At 36.1% G+C, this 21,627-nt stretch overlaps 1 protein-coding gene across 2 annotated transcripts in view; it reads right to left on the reverse strand.

Annotated features, from left to right (window-relative positions):
- The window catches only part of dennd6aa (DENN/MADD domain containing 6Aa), a 46,787-nt gene extending 25,732 nt beyond the window's left edge, over nucleotides 1-21,055 (reverse strand). Inside the window, exons 1-8 of one of the 2 annotated variants that reach the window (XM_039770743.1) lie at nucleotides 20,703-21,051; nucleotides 12,549-12,587; nucleotides 12,190-12,232; nucleotides 8,115-8,227; nucleotides 5,924-6,004; nucleotides 4,063-4,168; nucleotides 3,804-3,883; nucleotides 498-560 (exon numbers count right to left, since the gene is read on the reverse strand). In XM_039770743.1, coding sequence (XP_039626677.1) covers nucleotides 498-560; nucleotides 3,804-3,883; nucleotides 4,063-4,168; nucleotides 5,924-6,004; nucleotides 8,115-8,227; nucleotides 12,190-12,232; nucleotides 12,549-12,587; nucleotides 20,703-20,903 — 726 coding nt within the window. In that variant the 5' untranslated portion in view covers nucleotides 20,904-21,051. Of the gene's footprint in view, nucleotides 1-497; nucleotides 561-3,803; nucleotides 3,884-4,062; nucleotides 4,169-5,923; nucleotides 6,005-8,114; nucleotides 8,228-12,189; nucleotides 12,233-12,548; nucleotides 12,588-20,702 lie in introns of both variants that reach the window. The other variant, XM_039770744.1, reaches the window with a different exon arrangement.
- Nucleotides 21,056-21,627: the final 572 nt, after the last annotated feature.

Consider the following 21,627-nt stretch of genomic DNA (forward strand, 5'->3'; position numbering starts at 1 on the left):
TATCTTACTGAGTGAGCCCTGAGGTTCTATCAAATTTCTCTCAAAAGTGACTCATCAGTCATATTTAATATATTAAAGCAAAAACAATGTACTAACAGTATTTTTAAAACCTACTCTTCTTAACTATGTTTGGGTTGAAACACAGAAGCCCTTAAACAAAAATCGTAATTATAAAATATTATTGATGAGACAATGGCACATGGTGTGACAAAAAACATTCTCTCAGCCTACTAATATAGCAATTCTATATTACAAATCTAAACTTAATTCTTAAAAGATCCCCAGGGAGTAATATAAATATGGAGGTCACAAATAAGGTCTACTATAACTGCTTTGGATAATAAGTGTTCCACGTCAAGAAACAGATAAGCATCATTTAACAAACAGAACATTAAGGCTAATGCTACATCTAAAGAGGCACACACTGAAAGAAAGGTCACTTAAAAATGCCAGGAAAAAGAAGATCACCGAGAAATTGGCATCAGTCAGGAACATACCTGTTGACATGACTGTGCAATCTGAATTGTGCCAGGCTTATCATAACAGCTTGGAATACGCACCTGAAAAACAAAGTAAACACATTATTTGGGGCAAGGAAAAATTGTATATTTAACTTTGAGAATAATCTTTCAGAAGGAAGTGGAAACTCTCTGTATCATTTCTCCATTAAAAAGTTTCCATCCATCCATTATCCAACCCGCTATATTCTAACTACAGGGTCACAGGGGTCTGCTGGAGCCAATCCCACACAACACAGGGCGCAAGGCAGGAAACAAACCCTAGGCAGGGCGCCAGCCCACCAGAGTCCGTTAAAGTTTGAGTTCACTATATGACACAAATCAAAGCAATTCAAATATTACCCAACACTGAGCAAAACAAAATTCAGACAGTATCACTGCTACTTCTTAATATCAATTGTATGCCTTAGCAATGGACCTGAACCCACACTTTTTTTTTTTTTCACAAAATACATCTATATGATAATGCAATACAAAGTAAATCTGATATATCAAACAATGCAAAGAATACTCTAAAAGCTGATCAGCTCAATTCATTGTCACAGACACCAAAGGAAATTCCAGCAGCACTGGCCAGGAAATAGACCCAGACAGGATGCCTTTCAGTAGATGACATAAGGTGACCAGAAATTGAAGCAACAACATATTTTTTTGTTTTGCTGCTTTATTGTTTTCAAATAAAAACCATACAGACATAATAATGCATAGACTGATATTTATTAATCATTATTTATGTCACAAATAAATAATTTTGCCTTTATCCACCCAATACTGGTCACTGGTAAGATTATACAGGTGCCAGTCATAAAATTAGAATATCATGACAAAGTTGATTTATTTCAGTAATTTCATTCAAAAAGTGAAACTTGTATATTAGATTCATTCATTACACACAGATTGATGCGTTTCAAATGTTTATTTCTTTTAATTTTGATGATTATAACTGACAACTAATGAAAGTCCCAAATTCAGTATCTCGAAAATTAGAATATCAATTAAGGCAAAAAAAGGATTTTTAGAAACTGAAAGGTATGAACATGAAAAGTATGAGCATGTACAGCACTCAATATTTATTTGGGGCTCCTTTGGCCTGGATTACTGCAGCAATGCGGCGTGGCATGGAGTCGATCAGTCTGTGGCACTGCTCAGGTGTTATGAGAGCCCATGTTGCTCTGATAGTGGCCTTCAGCTCTTCTGAATTGTTGGGTCAGGCATATTGCATCTTCCTCTTCACAATATGGGGTTAAGGTCAGGCGAGTTTGCTGGCCAATCAACAACAGGGATACCATGGTCCTTAAACCAGGTACTGGTAGCTTTGGCTTTGTGTGCCGGTGTCAGGTCCTGTTGAAAAATGAAATCTGCATCTCCATAAAGTTCGTCAGCAGCAGGAAGCATGAAGTGCTCTAAAACTTCCTGGTAGATGGCTGCGTTGACCTTGGACCTCAGAAAAAACAATGGACCAACACCAGCAGATGACATGGCACCCCAAACCATCACTGACTGTGGAAACTTTACACTGGACCTCAAGCAATGTGGATTCTGTGCCTCTCCTCTCTTCCTCCAGACTCTGGGACCTTGATTTCCAAAGGAAATGCAAAATTTTCTTTCATCGGAGAACATAACTTTGGACCACTCAGCAGCAGTCCAGGTGAGACGCTTCTGACGCTGTCTCTTGTTCAACAGTGGCTTGACACAAGGAATGCGACAGCTGAAACCCATGTCTTGCATACGTCTGTGTGTGGTGGTTCTTGAAGCACTGACTCCAACTGCAGTCCACTCTTTGTGAATCTCCCCCCCAGTTTTGTTTCACAATCCTCTCCAGGGTACAAGCAGTCATCCCTATTGCTTGTACACTTTTTTCTACCACATCTTGTCCTTCCCTTCGCCTCTCTATTAATGTGCTTGGACACAGAGCTCTGTGAACAGCCAGCCTCTTTAGCAATGACCTTTTGTGTCTTGTCCTCCTTGTGCAAGGTGTCAATGGTCGTCTTTTGGACAACGGTCAAGTCAGCAGTCTTCCCCATGATTGTGTAGCCTACAGAACTCGACGGAGAGATCGTTTAAAGGCTTTTGAGTTAATTAGCTGATGAGAGTGTGGCACCAGGTGTCTTCAGTATTGAACCTTTTCACAATATTCTAATTTTCCGAGATACAGAATTTGGGACTTTCATTAGTTGTCAGTTATAATCATCAAAGTTAAAAGAAATAAACATTTGAAATACATCAGTCTGTGTGTAATGAATGAATCGAATATACAAGTTTCCCTTTTTGAATGAAATTACTGAAATAAATCAACTTTGTCATGATATTCTAATTTTATGACTGGCACCTGTATACACATATTCTCTCTATTTGTGATTAAGTGTTTTCTGTATTAACTGCAAATAAGTAAAAAAAGAATGAAAAAATCATGTTTATATAAAACATTTTTTACATTTATAAAATAAAGTAATTCTCCTGTAAACTGACATCATCAGCATCAAAGGATTCATCCAACCATTCTTACAAAAATGTAATTTCTTTTTAAGAAGTCAGGCTATACACTATTTAATTACTTCACTACATAAACTCTTCATCCCCAAACCATCGTAATTAGCAGGCAGCTCCCTGAAAGCTAAAGCTGTAAATGTAGTTTAATAGCAGCTTCAGTACTTTGAGTACACTATGACACCAAGTGACTGTTTATTTTTCTGAGGATGTACACAAACATACTGAAGGTTACTCTTTCCATTCAAAATGAATGCGTTATTGGAGAGGAACTAGGCAGATTCTAAGACTAAGACGTATAAGCTATGAGAAGATACTGAAGGAGATGAACTTTTACATTTTAAGCAATCGATATTAAGAGGTGACATGATCAAAGTGTTCAAAATTAATAGAATTAGCAGAACGGATCCTAGCTGTTGCTCTAAAATAAATTCTGGAACAAGAACATGGGGACACAATTGGAAACTGGTACCCTTGAGCATGGGAAAGGCACTATATAAATAAAATGTAGTATTACTGTTAAGGGTAGACTTTGAATATACAGTATGTTAGAAAGTGTTTCTTTATGCAAAGAACCATAGACGCATGGAATAAACTACCAAGTAGAATGACATATAGTTGGACTTCCAAATCGCGATTTTATTTTGGAGAATCTACATGAACAGGATGGACGAGTGTGTTGGACTGAATTGGCCTGTTCTTGTCACAATTGTCCTAATTTTCTAATAAAAACAGTATATCATAACTTAAAAGGCAATGCAAGCATAAAGTTCAAAAAATCACAAGCTTGTACTTTACCTTCATGACAACTCCCATTATAGGTAAGCTTAGTGTTTTTCCAGGAAGTGGTGCAGGCCAACGATCAATGTCATTGCAAGCTGTGAGAATAAGGAAAAGTTTGTAATATTTAACATCACAAATATTTACAAAATGTTACAAAAGTAGTAAGAAAAAAAAAAACACATGACAGGCAAGGACATCATTTTGAATTAATTACAAGCTCATTTATGAAGTTATATTAATACATAAAAAAAAATCCAGTCAGTTTATAGCTCACCAGCTTCTAGACATGGCTCACTCTTTTCAAAATACTCTGGAGCTATTAACTTCAGCAGACTGTGAAAGAAGTTTACGTAGGGCAGCCGGCTGATCATCACAAGAGACTGAAACATGAAGAAAATCTACATTAAACATAATTTTAATGAAGCCTATTATTTTCTATATGGATAAAAAACAAATGAGAAACGGAAAGAAGGAAATGTCATTTTTAAGCAAAAAACAAAAAATGTCTTGGAAAAAGATACATAGAATGTGTATTTACAAAAAAAAAACAAATAGGGAGAAAAAAAAACCAAACAAGGTAATTCTTTTCACTGCCACTTTGATGTAATAAACATTTAATAAATATGTACTTACTACCAGGAATAAAGAGATCCCTGAAATCCATAGCAAAGGTGGCAAATTGAACATCGCTCAAATAAGACAGTAAAGTGTCTGGGGCTGTAGAGTCGGTACACAAAACCTTTGATTCCTACTCCTCAATTTATGGTACTAGCAACTCAAACCCCATTATTTGTAATTAGATGAATATATTTATATGTTGATTTAAAGCACACAACATACAAGATACAAGGCACTTCATCCGTGCCAGTGCTAGTGTTTAGAACTCTAACCTGTTTAAGTTTGGGTTTAGAGGATGTAGTAATGTCATTGTGGCTTTCAAACAATATGTAACATTAAACATAACTAAACTTGCAAACATAAAAAAGAATTTTTTTTTATCAAAAATCTGAGAAAAAATAGTTTAATTGAATATAAACTTATCCTCAATTTATAAGTCACCTTTGGCCTGTCACAGTTGCAATAAATCCAGCATATGTTGCACTGAATTTATTCTGGTGCTGTCATCTATAAGTGTTTTTTTTTTTTTTAACTTTTATTTGTGTTTAGTTTATTTTGCTATTTATTCACTAAATAATTAATTGCCCTGCCATTCTGAATTATGATCATTGGCACACTGTACATGGTTAAGGTGCCAAATTGTACCAATGCAATGTTCCATACTCTTATACTGTCTAAACTCGGTTGCTGATCGTTATAACAGAAGAGTAGGAATTCTGCTCGGGGGTGCCTAAACATTCTTTTAAACCCTCATTTACTGACCACCTTTCTCAAACTTAAGTATAAAATTAAATAAAACTTTATCCTACTATAAAAATGGTCAAAATGGTTATGAAAATGGGGTTGGGGCAGCATAGAAAATATGCATGGTTGCTTAAAAAATTTTACTAAATGAAAATACTTTATTAACCTTTTAAAGAGTCCGCAGTATTTCAAGTGAACTACACAGAAAATCTACTTTATATATACATAAAATCCTAAGCCAAAAAGTGCAACAATTTTATGCAACGTTTGTATGTCACGTTTTTGTCACGCTTTAAATCCGGCTTATTTTAAAACCTACATATATATGTTTGGTACCATTCTTTTCGAATTTATCAAACTTTAATATGATGTTAGATTTTCAGATTCTTATTCCGTTTTTAAATTATAAACTAAAATATCAAGAAAATCGTGCAGTGGCCTACAAGGCCACAACTTGGGGTTGGGCACCAAAGGTGCCGGGGGGCTTGTACCATATCTTTAACTATAATCGCTCTTTCTAATGGAGCGGATCAGCTGCGGGATAGATGTGGGCCCAGCACCCGCCCTCGGGTTTGGTGAGTGAAGTGAGCAGTGCCTCCTAATAATGTATATAACAATTACATGTATAACTGGTAAAGCTTTTAAAAGAAACTTAAACTGGTATTTTATGCTAAAAAATATCCCCATCCCAAATAAATCCTGAAATTTCAGATCTGACAACACATAAAAGTTGCCAGTATGTATTAAATTAACACAAATTATTTTTAACTTACCTTCTGAAAATATCCTCGTTTTAATGTTTTGTCACGAACTTGTCTAAAATAAACATAGCCATAGAAATGACCTGGATCACTCTGTAAATTAAGAGTAAAAGATGAAGATAAGCTGGATATGAATATAATGTGCAATGCATACAGTTGTAATTGCTAATGCTTAATTACGTAAAAATAAGACAAAACAAAACTGTACAATAAACGTGACAAATGCAAAATACTACTGTATGTCAGCCATTTTCAATTCTGTAGTTTTAAACTGCTAATATCGTAAAGACATTATGAGCCAAAATCCTTTAATAGTACATATACCATTTAAAGCTACGATTTTAGCCAACATTAAAATTTTGTGGAACACAATAGAAGAATAATGTGAGCAAAGTTAAAAGGTTATGCATACTATCAAACATTTAATTGGTCGCAGAGTAAAAACTTAAGATTTTAATAAATTTAATTTTGTGCTTTATATGATTAATTTGAAACTGTTTGCCTAATTGGTGTGGTTGAATTCAATCACTGTACTCACACTGAATGGTGCCCTGAATATTTGCTGAAATTACAGCGCTAAGAAACATTTGCAACCTTCCTGATATTCTCTATTTTTGTGTTATCTGTCAAAATAAATGGCCTCTAATCTTAAATGCAACCCAAATAAACATACAAATAGCAGTTTATAAATGGTGTTAAGTAGCACTTATCCAACTCTTATATTGCCCATGTGACAAGATAATTGCCTTCTTAGTTGCACACTCAAACAGCCGACCAATGGTAATTGATAATTAAACTCTGACCAGATTGCACTCATCCCTATTAATCCTGAACCTCACTTTTCTAGAAAAGCTATATCGATATGCCTTGGTCAAAAGAAATTCCAGAAGAGAAGATGGGGGTTCGGGGAGAGAGTTGTTGAAACTTCCTAATTAGGAAAAAGTTACAAAGCCAATTCTAAGGCACTGGAAATCTAACACAACTTTGAGAACCTTTATCTCCAAATGGAGAACATTTAGAACAGTGTGAAACGTACCCTGGAAAGGTCAGTCTGCCAAAAGTACCAGAAGAGCATAGGGAAGATTAATTTAAGAAGTCACAGAGTACCCAAGAACAACAGGCCTCTCTAGCGTAAGCTAAGATCAGTGTTTATAATGTGACTTCACTGTAAGAAAGAGGTAAGAGTAAAAATTGGATTCGAGGAAAAGTAGCAGCATGGAGTAAGCACACAACATCACAGTGCTTGGACAAACATTTACACAAAAAGTACCACTTTTTCACAAAAAAAAAAAATTGTTGTTACATCATAACTGCTATTTAGTTGAACTAACGGTAACAAGCACAACCTATATATATATATATATATATATATATATATATATATATATATATATATATATATATATATATATATATATATATATATATATATATATATATATATATATGTGTTCAAGTTTTTTGTGCAAGGATATGAAGTAGTCAAATCTTGGTTTGCATGGAGTGTTTCTTTTTTCCCTCACTACTTATATTTGTGCATTTCTAAGATTTCCCTAATGCATTGCTATCACTTTGAAAGATCCACAACAGGATTTTGTTTTTAGGAAATTCTATTTTCACAAGGACTTTTGGCCTTAATTGTAATGGTGCTTGCTATAAAAGGTGCTATATTAACAAACTTGAAGTGCATGTCTAAAATTTGTTTAAGTCTTGGTTGTAACTTTATAAATAAAAACTGTAACAACATATGGCACATTTTCAATTCTGACAATTTCACATTTATGCCTCATTTGTATTTTCAGCAGAAAAAAAAAAATTTGTTGAGTCTATAGGAATGACAAAGACCTGTTCTCTATCCCTCCGTTATAAAATATTCATGCAAAACAGAAATATCTGTCGGCATATCTGATAAATATTACAATTACGTAAGCAAAAATAAATAAATATAAATAAACTTAGAGAGACTGTATCCGTACAGTTCTTGAAACTAAATATAAACCAATGCAGTAATGGCTAACTCTGACTCAAAGTAATCTAGACTTTGAATATTAAAAAGTTTCTCGATAATACATCTCCCAATTTCACGTTATGCATGGCAACAGCGATTGCCACTTCATAGGACATCTTCTATAAGTACTTATTTAGTTCAGAATTAGTTAAAAGAGATGTCTGTTCAACTCCTCTGGATTCACTTGGCACAAACCTTTAAAAAAATAGGTGCGTCTCTTTCTAAATGGTCCAGGGCATAACATATAGGAGTTTTCTTGCCGGCAGCCTGGCGAAATCGAAAACAAAACTGTGTGTCTCCAAGACAACCTTTAATAAAAAGAAAAAAAAATTACAAATTACTGTATTTGTTTCATATTATTAAAACAAACAAAATCAAACATTGGCATCAAGTTATTAAGAGTTTTCTATTTGAAACATACAGGTGGATTCATAAGAACATCTTGCTGCACTAGAGCAAATTCTGCAGTTTAATGTGTCCAAGCACATTTTAGATGTTCTCTCCACTTGCCTTAGCAATTGTAAAGTATAATATGAATAAAGCAGTTTGGAGAATAATTTAAAGAACTAGAAAATGGGATCTCTAGACTAAGAACCTGTTTTTATTCTATTCCTAACTTTCACAAGTCATAAAGCCAGATGGTCCTCCACTGAAAGTACAACATCCAACCCACTCAGACCATGCCCATGACAATTCACTCATTGGGTGAAACACAAGAAAGTATCAATTAAAAGTTTAACAGCACGGAAAACACTTTCAACAAAAAACATTCTTATACGTTGAGTCCTTATGCATTGCAAACTAGCAGATTAAAATGAAAGAGACAATTCTTGAGTATATGCAAACGTACTAGCGGAGGTGAAAATAATATTTAACGCCACTTTGTTCTCGTTCACAACTTAAACTGCACATCTCCTTTGATGTTACATTAACTATAAAAGTAACATTGACGTGAAATCTACAATATCATAAACACTACAGAGTTAATAATGATGCTAGTTTTAGGCAGCCTGTCATTTTGTTTAAAACAGCCCCACCAACTGAAATGCTGGATGTTGAAGGTTTATGTAAAATCAGGAGATGCACAAAAACAATACCAAATAAATATAGCTTGTTTTCTGCAGCCATGCTGACTACATCTTGTTGAGATTAAAAGTTTTTCCCCCAGTTCTTATCTGTGCTTCTTATCACAGACTTGTAGAGTATTCATCTATATATTAAACACTGGACAAGCACTCGCACTGTTTCACAGCAATACTCTGGAAAAACAAATAACGAATGAAGACAAATCTCTGACATTTTCTTCCTTATATTTAATAATGGAACACACTAGAAAAAAACAATTTTTGTTTTAAATGCCAAATGTGTGGTACTCCATAGAACACTGTGGAAAGCTGCATCACCCTATGCATTCTGGGAAACACAGTACAAGACTAAATGGCACAGGGATCAAGTCCTCAGAAAAATTTCAAATAAACGTAATAAAAAAATGCTTTCCTTATCTATTGAAAGGCCAAGCAAAAGGAGATTTGAACTGTTTGTACACCCCAAAAAAATGTCAACGAGCCATGGACTGAAAATAAATGGAAACATTTATTCCTTAAAATCTTATCAAAAATCATCACATGGTTAAATCTCACAGCAAAAAGATTAATCACAACTGGTTCTTTGTAAGAAAAGTTGAATCACCTGTATGAGGGCTTATCCAAGCCATTTAGGATTGATTACCATGATTGGTAAAGCCCCACAACCTCCGTTAAGTATAGGGATGATAGTTAGGAGCACACAGTTTGTTTGTTTTCTTTTGTTTTGGAGTTCACTGTAACCAAAATGCTTGTCAGCATTATACAAAGTAGGGAGAAGGAGGCAATATTGAACTATGCCTTCTCAAGGATTATTTACGCCAAGTACAGTATCAGAGATATGGTAACCTCTAACAAAAACAGCTTGCTCAGCTCTTTGCGTTTTGCACAGTGTGTTTCTATATTCTATCCAACACTTAGTGTGCATGATTTGATCGACTTTAGCATTTTTAGATTAGTATTCTCTATGTTATACTAACATAACCTGGAATACATAATTTACCACTAAAAGCAGGTATATGTAAGCTTTTGGGACCTGTCTGCAATGGGAAGAAGTCTCACCTGAGAAAGTTTAACTATGTCAATACGTAAAAGCCTTAAGTTCAGTATTAAACGGATGTCAATTTAAAGATTTCAGGGATTATACTTGCATTCCACAAACACAAATGTAGATGGGATCGTGGATAAATAGCTGAAATAAAATGTTTTTTTAATCCTGTTTCAGTGACTACACAAAGCAGTATTTGTTAAAGGAGTATAAGGCAGTGTCAAACCTCTTTTCAAACTAGAAACACAAGAATTGGACAAAGTAGCAAACATCCAGATAGGTGTGTTACATCAGTGTTACACGTAACTTGTAAACAAAACTTCACTTAAATTAAAATTAACTTTAATACCACAGTATGGATGCATGTATTTCATGCTTACTGATCATTGTTTTCTTTTGTCATAATTTGATATATTGGAATAGAAAACATCAGTTGGATTAAAAATTATTTTGGGAAATTAAGATCAAGAGGAGGGGTAGAAATATATTTTATATATGAATAAATGGGCAATATGCTCCAATCTTTTTTGTTATTTCCTTAATCATTTCCTTTTATCGAACCAATGTAAAAAAAAAAAATGTAGTTTAATTATTTAGTCTATTTATCTGAAATCTTGTACAACACTTTCTATGAAAAGGTACTTTAGAAGTAAATTTTGTTTTCTTAGTAGTTTGGAAATGGTGTGCTATGGTAGTCACATTCACGTCTGAATTTCAAAATATTTATGTGCAGCAATTAAAGTCAAATCAAACATTTTAGATTAGATAAATTGTATTAATGTCATGTGCTTCATTAGCATACATACATACATAACATACATAACATACATAACATACATACAGTACATACAGTACATACATTCTTCATTTGGATCTTGATCTTTGTTTGTCCGCGAATGAATTAGAAGAAGAAGCACTAGATGGCAGTAGAGAGACAGCTAAAACATGGGCATTGCGTTAAGAATCTCCTCCAGGCTTATACTACTGAAGACTGTAGTACGCCAGTCACACCTCAAAACACAGACATTCAAACTAAACAAACTGTTGTGCTTTAAATTAACTAAAGAGATCTTCATTTAGATCTTGATCTTTGTTTGTCCGCGAATTCCACGCATGCGCAGACCACCTTCCAGTTTAGTACGTTGTTGTTACCCACGAATCTCAACAGTGTGCTGGAATAACGAAAGGGGTGGTGGACAGTGTTACGCTGGTCAGCTCCTGAGGCCTGGTTAGAGAATGAGATTGGCGAAGATAAAAGGTACGTGCCTATGTCACATATGAATGAAAGAAAGACAGTGGGTAAAATGAATGAAAACGTGACAGCACGTTCCGGAAATTATTATTGTTACGTTGTAGCCGGCGAGTGCTGCGCGTCTCACAGTTGTACCGTGGCTTGCTCACATGTCAGTGAAGTGATCTCTATGTATGCTTTAAAGAGCCTGGATACCTATGTGTCCCCCTTTTATAACCATTGCTCCGTGTATATTGCCTTACTCTTTGGATTGACACAAAGCAACCTGTGAGATTGGAGAAAGGTTGAGAAGACATCGTGAGAGGAAACGATAGCGTCATGAAAATGAGACGGACTGTGAACGGACAGAAGCAGAAATGCTCCTACACCAACACAGAATTTCTATTTGGACAGTGATTCCGAGTGGACCGTTCCTATCGAATCAATGTCCAAGGGTTTTCTTTTGTAATTTTGTTTCCCTTATAAAAAATCATAATGCTGTGACGAAGGGCCCAGTTCACGACTGGCAGGCAGCCGCGTTTAAACAGGGAGCCCTTCACAGACAACTTTAACATGCACAGCGTAGTTGGGTGCACATGGCGTGTGTGTATATATATATATATATATATATATATATATATATATATAAATAAAATTACACACATACATAATATATAATTGCAACAAAGAAATGCATTACAAGGAAAAAAATACAGAATGATATAAAGTCAAAAATAGAAAAGAAATAGTAAAAGGAAGCACCACATTTTAAAGAAACTTAAAGAGCTCATAGGGTTACTTCTAGGATTCCCACAGTAATTTAACTGAAAAAATTAACATAATATTCACATCGTTGGAAGATAATGAAATGTCATTAAATTCAAAACAAAGTTAAGAAAGAGCAGTTACCTGAATTGGAGTCTGGAAAAGACAGATAACAAATGCTGATTTTCTAAAAGAAAATATCAAACAAAATCATTGATTTAATCACTTTGATAACTGTGCATTCTATTACGTTAACACCGTCCATCATGAGGCAACTACTCATAAACTAAAATGTACCAAGAGTACATACATATTTTAAGAGGAGATTACCGTGCTAATTATCTCTGAAACGAACCGGAAAGCACCAACACATCTTACATAAGAAAACACACCCTAAAGTTAGAATGTACTAAAAAGAATTCTGTTAACAGTGTAAATGTATTATATCAACATCTTGTCTAGACAAGAGGCATACTAAATTCAAACTTAAAATGGATACTGACCTCTTTATCAGAGAGCTTTGAAGAATGAGGATAAATTACCTAAAAAGAAAAAGTATTTATGTTAAGGTGTTGCCGACAGATATTTTCTCTGGAAAAAAAAGTATGTTAGACCATCTGATTCAAAGCATTGAGGTTGAATGAATCCAGATTTATCTGATGCAGTAGTAATTAGCCTATTCAGTGTTGCCAGTGTCATTTTTAGTTATCTCCGACAACCCATTGTTTGTGTGTTAGTTTGCGGCTGACTTGATATGCATTGTCTAAAATGATGAAGCGTAATAGAGAACAATGATGTAGGACACCAGTATTACAATTTTTCTTAAACAGTAAAGAGAAAATAAATAAGACAATAAAGACAAAAAGTTTCATTTAGGCAGCATACTAACTCCTTGACCACCTTCTCCCTCCCTAATTATTCAAAATTCAAATAAATACTTATTTTTAACTGTGGTGGGCTGGCACCCTGCCCGGGGATTTGTTCCTGCCTTGCAGCCTTGTGTTGGCTGGGATTGGCTCCAGCAGACATACCCCGTGACCCTGTGTTAGGATGTAGCGGGTTAGATATTGACTGACTTATTTTTAATATGAATATCTGACAAATTGTAGCTAGTTTCACAGCCCTAATATGCACATATATGCATACACTTGCACACATCCTCAACACAACCTTGTTTAATACCCAAAAAAGACACTTCACAATACATCGTAAGGGAACATTTAAAGTCACTAGGGGGGTTTGCCCCCTGCTCACTTCGCTCCCCAACCCTCTCCCCCACTAAAATTTCCCTATGATGAACACATTATTACTTGCTAACAATAAAATTCTACCAAACCCAGTTTGGTCATATTTGGATTGACACTAAAAATGGAAACTGGGAAATAAAAAAGTTCAGTTACAAGTGAGGATGGGTAGAACTGTAGCAGCTGACTGATAAGATTCAATGAATTAAGAGGACACTTGAAAAGGAGGACACATTTCACGTTTTCCCATTTACAGTATCGTATCACTGCTGATCCTTGTGTATATTAAACCATAACAATAATTTCAGAAATAATGAGAAGATTATACCAACTCTGTTCCATTCATTCTCTTCTCTTGTTGCTGCTGCAATTTTTATTAACTTACTCCCTAGAGACAATGTAACAGAATCAAAATGGATGCTAAATCACAAGCTCCTACTTCCCAAAAAATAGGCACCAAGATCCACCTTAATATTTTGTAGCAGGCTGGGAAACCAAATGACTGGGAACAGGCCGATTTTGACCTAATAAATGAGCACTGGCCTAAAAGGTCTATTTTTTCTGGAATCCGTGTAGACCAGAGTTGTTATTCTTTCTTCTGTCCCCAGCTTTTAACTCTTTAATTTATTTTGTTTTTTTTTTGTATCTGTATATTGCTGCTGGAGTATGTGAATTTCTCCTTGGGATTAATAAAGTGTCTACCTATCCATCTATCTATCTAGCTAGCTGCTTTTAGCTAAACATATGCATACTAGCAGTGCTACCTGTCTAAGATGGGTTGAAATCTAAATAATCAAAGTAGCCCTCAGTGTTATCGCTTGCAGTGTGCCATACATACTGTACATACATACTGTAGGTCTCTATAGTGTTATATGCCATTAGGTATGGAATTCGGAAAAGCAATGTTAATGTTTGTTATGTGCCATGTATTGGAATAACAGTGTCATAGCAACTGGACAGACACTTATCCTTGTAATCATTATCCAATTATCTGCTTTAAAATTTCGTTTAAAAAGCATACAAATGTATTTGCATGTATACACAGTTTGTGGGATTGTTTGCCTACTGTATGTTTGGTGTTTTATTTAAAACATGCCATATTTCTTAATGTGTATAGCACTAGTTTGGTTAATATTTCACTTACAGATGAATCATATTTGTTTAGAATTCCACGTAGATATTCAATTCAACTACATATTAGATTTCTAAAGAGGTGTATTAATTTTTTACATTTAAGATTTCTCACTCGGCCATGGACACTGTGAGAGGGACTTTAAAGTCCCAGAGCAACTTTAGAACACAGCAAGAGAGAAAAGAATTGGAAGTGAAACTCATGCTAAAACTGAACACATTACAACATGGTTTAAACAGAGACATGGGTCTTATGGCCAGATATGGGGACAACCCGACTACACACCCACATTGTATTGAAGAACTCATCAGAAACTTCCAAAGACTTTGTTGGACAGTTATCTTATCCAAAGAGCTTGACCATACTGTACATTGTTCTCCTCTCTTGCTAAATGAATCTTAGCTTGAAGAGGTCTATTCGTTCTCTACATTTACGATGTCTCACTTAAAGGTTTTCCAATGTTGTTACTTGTCCTAGTGTGAATATATAAACACAGGGAACTTTAGTTTCTGTATTACATCTCATCTGAAGAAGGGGCCCGAGTTACCTCGAAAGCTTGCATATTGTAATCTTTTTAGTTAGCCAATAAAAGGGGTCATTTTACTTGACTTCTCACTACCTTTAAAAAGCAACAAGACTAACAGCTGTAAATTTCTTGATACATATTTCAAAAGTTAAAAAAAATGCATGCCTATTGACAACTGAATATACTCATAAATAATTAGTACATTTCCCAATAACATTCACTTCAAATTTTGTTAGGTATTGTACCAAATCTGCAGTGTCGCAATAATGGATTTGGTGTCCCAAAAAATGTATACACACTTTGAATGATTACAAATAAATGGTTTATTAAGATACATCTGAGTTTTGTAATTCGATTTAAAGAAGACAAAGGTAGAATCAGTTAACACAAGTGTTCGAACTACAGGCCGCTCTGGTCCAGGCACTGCTGATAACGCAGACCAATGAATATGCGAACATTACAAATCTTTTCATTTGGTATTTAGGCACTTTCTCTTTCATTCACTTTCTCTTTTCAATTTATCGATTTTTGCAGTTTTTTGATATAAACCTTATCTCTGACATGACCCTGTCCATTGCCATGAGCTCTGGTGAACAGAGGGGTTACCAATACAATCAGTCCATTTATTTGGCAGATTATTGTCAAAACAGGCCCTCACATTATGATGGCAGTGGCAAGGCACTCCATCCTGCTGAAAATAAAACTGGTCCTCATCCCCAAACTCCTGTCGAATACGTGGCATGACAGAGTCCTGCACAAGTTCAAATACACGGCACCAGTTGCAGCAATGTCTTAAGAAACATTGTATTTATAATTATTCTAAGTGTGTATACATTTTTTGGGACACCAGGAAATGGGTACATAAGGTATGCCGATTTGAGTTTCCTATTAATTAAAATGAAATTTCGTATTTTAATACATTCATATTTATCATGGTGTCAAGAGATTGGTAATTTGTTGCATGTCATTTTCCTACACACAATACTACTACTGCTATTATACAAAAATATACTGATACAAAGTGAATATCTTTATATCTCTATATACATCTCTCTCTAGATAGATAGGTAGATATAAATAATACAATACGCTACCGTGGCTGTTCGTTTGTCTGTCCAGGATTTTAAATCACCTGAAGCTCGCAAACCGTTTGACCTGTTGATCTGAAATTTGGTACACATATACTATGTGATGTCTACTATCCACTTTCAGGGTGATGATTGACCTCCAAGGTTATTCCTCTTTTTATTATTTATTTTATTGTAGAATCAACTCTCGGCAGCAGCCAGCAGGGCGGCCGTGCGGCGATTGCGTACGGGCGCCGTTCTCATCCCTACCACCTTCACCGTGACTTCCCTATGTCTTTATATCTTAAATCATTCTTGAGGCAGATTGAAGACTTCAGTGCCAGCTTAAGTGAAAACATTTTTAAAAAGCGTACTAACTAATTGCATCACAAACACTGACTTAATCAGTTTTATTGCAAAAAGATGCCAACGGAAGGAGAGAAGAAGTGGGCCGCTACAGTAGAGAAAAGAAGAGCTGCTCAGGAAGGAGCGAGCGCATCAACCTCTGAGCAAACGAATGCTAAATGTACAGAGAAAGAGTATGAGAACTAGGAATGCTCAAGTCAAGTGTATTCACTGCACGTTATCGTACAGTGCACCATTTACTGGGTTTTAGATATTTCATTTTGCAACTTTCAGATATAAAACTTTTGAAATTAAATGTTGCAAACACCCACGTTTGAAATTTTCGGGAGTGATGAGATAGAACAACTTCACGACATTGCATCATGTTTTTATTTCTGGGTTCACCAGTCTGTTTGAACGACATTGGGGTTTCTTTGTTTGGATTTCTAATGTTGTATCTGAACATATTCAAATTGAATCCACACCTTGACAGAATTTTTAAAAAATTGACATAATAAATAAATTAAACACACGAAGGCCCTGTGCTCTGACCTTCAAAGGTCATGCAAAAATCGGAGATAAATGTATTGAGAAGTAATGCCCCCAGGAAAAAAAAAAAAACCAATATAGAGTGCCGAAGATACATTCCAGACAAACATGTTTTGTATTGAGTCTGTGTTGCTGCAAATTAAGCTAGAGTAATACTAGCTTCTGTACTACGCATCATTTAAAGAACATCTTAATATGCACCTTTGAGTTCAAACCAATTACAGTGCTGAATGTCTCACATGGCAAGGAAACGTCACACAAAAAAAAAAATGCAGAAAATACCTAGCACAGAAAAAAAAACAACAACAAAACGCATCTTTCTATTGGCACTTGTGTTATTCTGAGAAAACTTTTTGTGTTGTACCTGGATCTTTATAACTGTATTAATCTACTAGAACTAGGCTTTGCTTTTTAGTCCTCACCGGACATTTTCAAATACAGTGCAATAGCAGCTAACATTACACATTCAGTCAATGCTGTTTGTCAAATGTATAGTATTAAAAGTGAACACTCCCTCGACTAGAAGTGCAGAGATCTGTAATGTGGGCAGCAATGTGAAAAGATCCACGATGGTGCAGACTACCTACATATTTCAGGAGCATATTTTCACTGTTCACTATGTCCTCCTTGCCCATAACATGCTGGGAACATTGAAGAACAACTAAAAAGAAGGGATGACAAGTCCAAGGATGACTGAAAAGTGCCTGGTAGCCACCCTCGACCTTCCTAGGCTAAGAGGAGACGAGAATACAATGCCCTCCAATTAGGTTGAAGGAAAAACACCTGATGAGGACCACCTACCCAAAACATAGGGTCTGTTGCTTTTCTTTCTTTTGAAGTGGAAATAACATTTAACTTTTTCCCCCATATAAAATAAACAACATAAATGAGGAGCTATATTTTAAACCTAAAACTGAAAAACTACAAGGGTTTATTCTGGAAAAAGTTATTTTAATGCAAATGTTTTTAAACGTATAGCACTCGCATGAGAAGTTTTCTTCCCTGCCACCAAACCAGGGACATTTTCCACATTGTTTGTCATTGGCCAAAACTGGTCACCACAGGGTTCTGTTGAGTTTGAATCTTCAATATGTCATTTATCAATGATTTTTGGATGGAGTATTCTTTTAAAGTAATTTTTAATTTACTTATTTTAATGATATCTTAATATTCACTTTATTATTATTTATCATCAGAGGTGACTGTGCAGACCTATAAATACCTGGGAGTGCAGCTGGATGATAAACTGGACTGGACTGCCAATACTGATGCTGTACAAGAGAGGACAGAGCCGACTAGACTTCATTAGAAGACTGACGTCCTTCAACATCTGCAATAAGATGCTGAAGATGTTCTATCAGATGGTTGTGTTGAGCGCCCTCTTCTACGCGGTGGTGTGCTGGGGAGGCAGCATAAAGAAGAGGGACGCCTCACGCCTGGACAAACTGGTGAGGAAGGCAGGCTCTATTGTAGGCACGGAGCTGGACAGTTTGACATCCGTGGCAGAGCGACGGGCACTGAGCAGACTCCTGTCAATCATGGAGAATCCACTGAACAGGATCATCTCCAGACAGAGGAGCAGCTTCAGCGACAGACTGCTGTCACCGTCCTGCTTCACTGACAGACTGAGGAGACCCCCACACTATGCGACTCTTCAATTCCACCCGGGGGAGGTAAACGTTAACATTATACAAAGTTATACTTGCATTGTTATCACTCTTTAATTTAGTAAATATATTTTTTTTTAATCAGTATGCTGCTGCTGGAGTATGTGAATATCCCCTTGGGATTAATAAAGTATCTATCTATCTATTTATACAGCTTTTTCCCTGTTCTTACTGTGAAAGTCACTTTATAGTCCATGGTGTATGCAATAGAATTTGCAAAAATTCTATTTTTGTAAACGATTGCAAAATTGTTATTATTCTTAAACAAGAATACTTTTGAATGACTTGCACAATAGGATTGCATGCATTAATATCAATACTTCTGCGCTAGATTATTAAATACTTGTAGTTAATGCTGGAGTTTACAAGTTTTCAGCAAAAGTTGGAAAGTTCTGCTAGTTTGACATTCTAAACAAAGATGGGAGTTTGAGCAGAACAGTGGCAGCAAAAATGAGATATGCTTAAATATGTTGAGAAGATAAAAATAGCAGGAAAAGGATAACGTAATTTATATACAGCATAACGTCTGTATGCGACTGAAATGTGATTAATGAAAGAAGAACAAGAAAGTTAAATGAGTGAGAATGATTGAGTAAATGTTGTGACATTTTACTAATGAAGAGGGCAAATGAGTGCAGGGTTCAGACGCTGTAAATTGTTCACGTAAAAGATACATACTGTTGGGGTCAGCCATGGAATTGGAAGTAGTTATTGGGTTACTGGAGTCGGAGTCACTAAAAATGGACTGAATCCAACTCCAACTAAATGTCAATTGTAAAATAATGTGTTCAAATTTCCAATTTCACTTACACAAATTCAATGAAACTACTTTTCCTTCTATCCTATTGGTAAAAATATAGCCTTGTTTTTAGTTGTGCAAGTATTATTTCATAAACAATATGTAAAAGCACCAGTGGCATCGCTGCAGCCTTTAGTCCCAACTATTAAGGAGTTAGGTGCTAAGAAGTAGCCTGATGATTCACAATGGCTGCAATGATATGCCTTGTTGTATTGTGCGCTTTCAAACAACATCGTAAATAAATGAGTCTAATTACAAAGAGGGCAGTAAGAGTTGGAGGAACAATAAGATAGATGATAGATAGATACTTTATTAATCCCAAGGGGAAATTCACATAATCCAGCAGCAGTATACTGATACAAAGAAACAATATTAAATTAAATAGTAATAAAAATGAAAAAAATAAAATTAATATTAGCATTTTAACGGAGGAGTTGCAGTCGGTGGTACCATAAATTGTAACAAATCCACAGCCCCGAGGGTCGAGATATGTTAGACAGAAAGGCAAAACAAAATAGCTGGGCTAACCAAGTCACTATTATGGGCAGGTGGATTATTAATTCACACAATATGCTGATAAGAATTACGAAATGTAATATGAAGAACTGGTAATACTCAGAGAGAAGCAAACTCTCAAAGCAGGTAAAGCATCAGCGAGGAGGGCATACAACAAACCTGGGGGAAAAAGTCCAGGTAAAGCCATTTTTTGTTATATACAAGTTTGAAATAATTAACAGTCTATTAACATCTGCAGGTTTTCCTTCACTTAGATCTAAACTGGTCTCATTTGTTCAGCAGCTTGAGTTGGAGTTCTGCAAGACGGATTGACTCAGTCATAAATATAAACGAATAATAATAACTTCCTAATTATATAAATAGTGTCCATGGAATGTTCACAAAGTATTTCTAAAGTCCCACCCTATGCCCATTGTCAGTAAATGAACAGACGCTCAGTCCGCGAATTCTCTGCTATTTTTTAAGTAGCAGTGCGAAAAACCAACGACTCCTTGTAACTTGTTGATCCTTGATCAGTAAATCAAAAGAAAAAAAATAAAACAATTCTCTTTGGTTTTTCTGACGTCTTTGTCTGTACACAACTGAAGAGAAATAACCGCAAAGCTTAGCAGTGCTGAACATCTGGCTGCTTTCTCACGCGGTTTTCCTAACTTTATCGGGCTCGCGGGCCATGACATCTACCAGCTACACAGGGACAAGCTGTCCGGGAAGACAAAACACATTCCAGCCACTTCTGTAACCGAGTCCGCAGCTTTAGAAGTATACGGGAAAGCTAAGCCAAAGCCTACGAAGTCAGACCAGGGCCGCCTTACCTCCACAGCCTGTCCCAGCTCCAGATCGAAGCCCACGACGCATACACAGTGCAGCCAGCAGGAGAAGCGGTCCCATGGCAGCAGTGGCTGCTCCGAGTGGCCCGGGCCATTCTGTGCATCGACTGGCGAGACGCTGCTGTCAGGGAGCCCAGACTCATTTAATAACAAGTCGGCCGGCTTCTCCGGGATAGGGAAGGCCATAACTAATACGAAATGGGCGAGTACCGACAAACCTCCGGTGTCGGCCACTCGACGGGAAAGCAAGTCCCGCGCATCCGCCTACAAAAATACCGGAGCCTTCAGCTGAGAACAGCGAACTAGACGAGTGGAGATTGACGAGCTTGTCTACGTCACATGTTGCTGTGTAGCACGTCACTGTGTTTATCACAACAGCGCCCCAAGCGGTATAAGAAGTTACCACAAAAGTAACCTTTATTCAGTCAGTCAGTCATTGTCCTAACACAGGGTCACGGGGGTCTACTGGAGCCAATCCCAGCCAGCACGGGGCGCAAGGCAGGAACAAACCCCGGGCAGGGCGCCAGCCCACCGCGGCCTTCATTCAGTATAAAGTACAATACTGCTGTAAGTAAACTAATAAGTTTCCAGGGCCAAACCTTTTAAAACTAAAATAATTCTACACGTACTGTATTTAAGTAATACAACAAAGTGGTGGCTTCTAAGTTCTGCCCTTGCCCACGGAGTGGCTGAGAAGTTTTTTACCCCAAACAATTTCTTCTTTTACTTGAACTTCTACCTAAATGAAGCAAGCTGTTGCATTCAGTGCCTTCAAAAGGTATTCATACCCCTTCAAGTTTTACACGTTTTATGCTGCAGCCCTATGCTAAAATCATCTAAATTCACTTTTTCCCTCATCAAGCAACACTCGATACCGCAGAATGACAAAGTGAATACAAGATTTTAGAAA

The sequence above is a fragment of the Polypterus senegalus genome, chromosome 12 (assembly GCF_016835505.1).
Source record: "Polypterus senegalus isolate Bchr_013 chromosome 12, ASM1683550v1, whole genome shotgun sequence".
Classification (NCBI taxonomy): Eukaryota; Metazoa; Chordata; class Cladistia; order Polypteriformes; family Polypteridae; genus Polypterus; species Polypterus senegalus.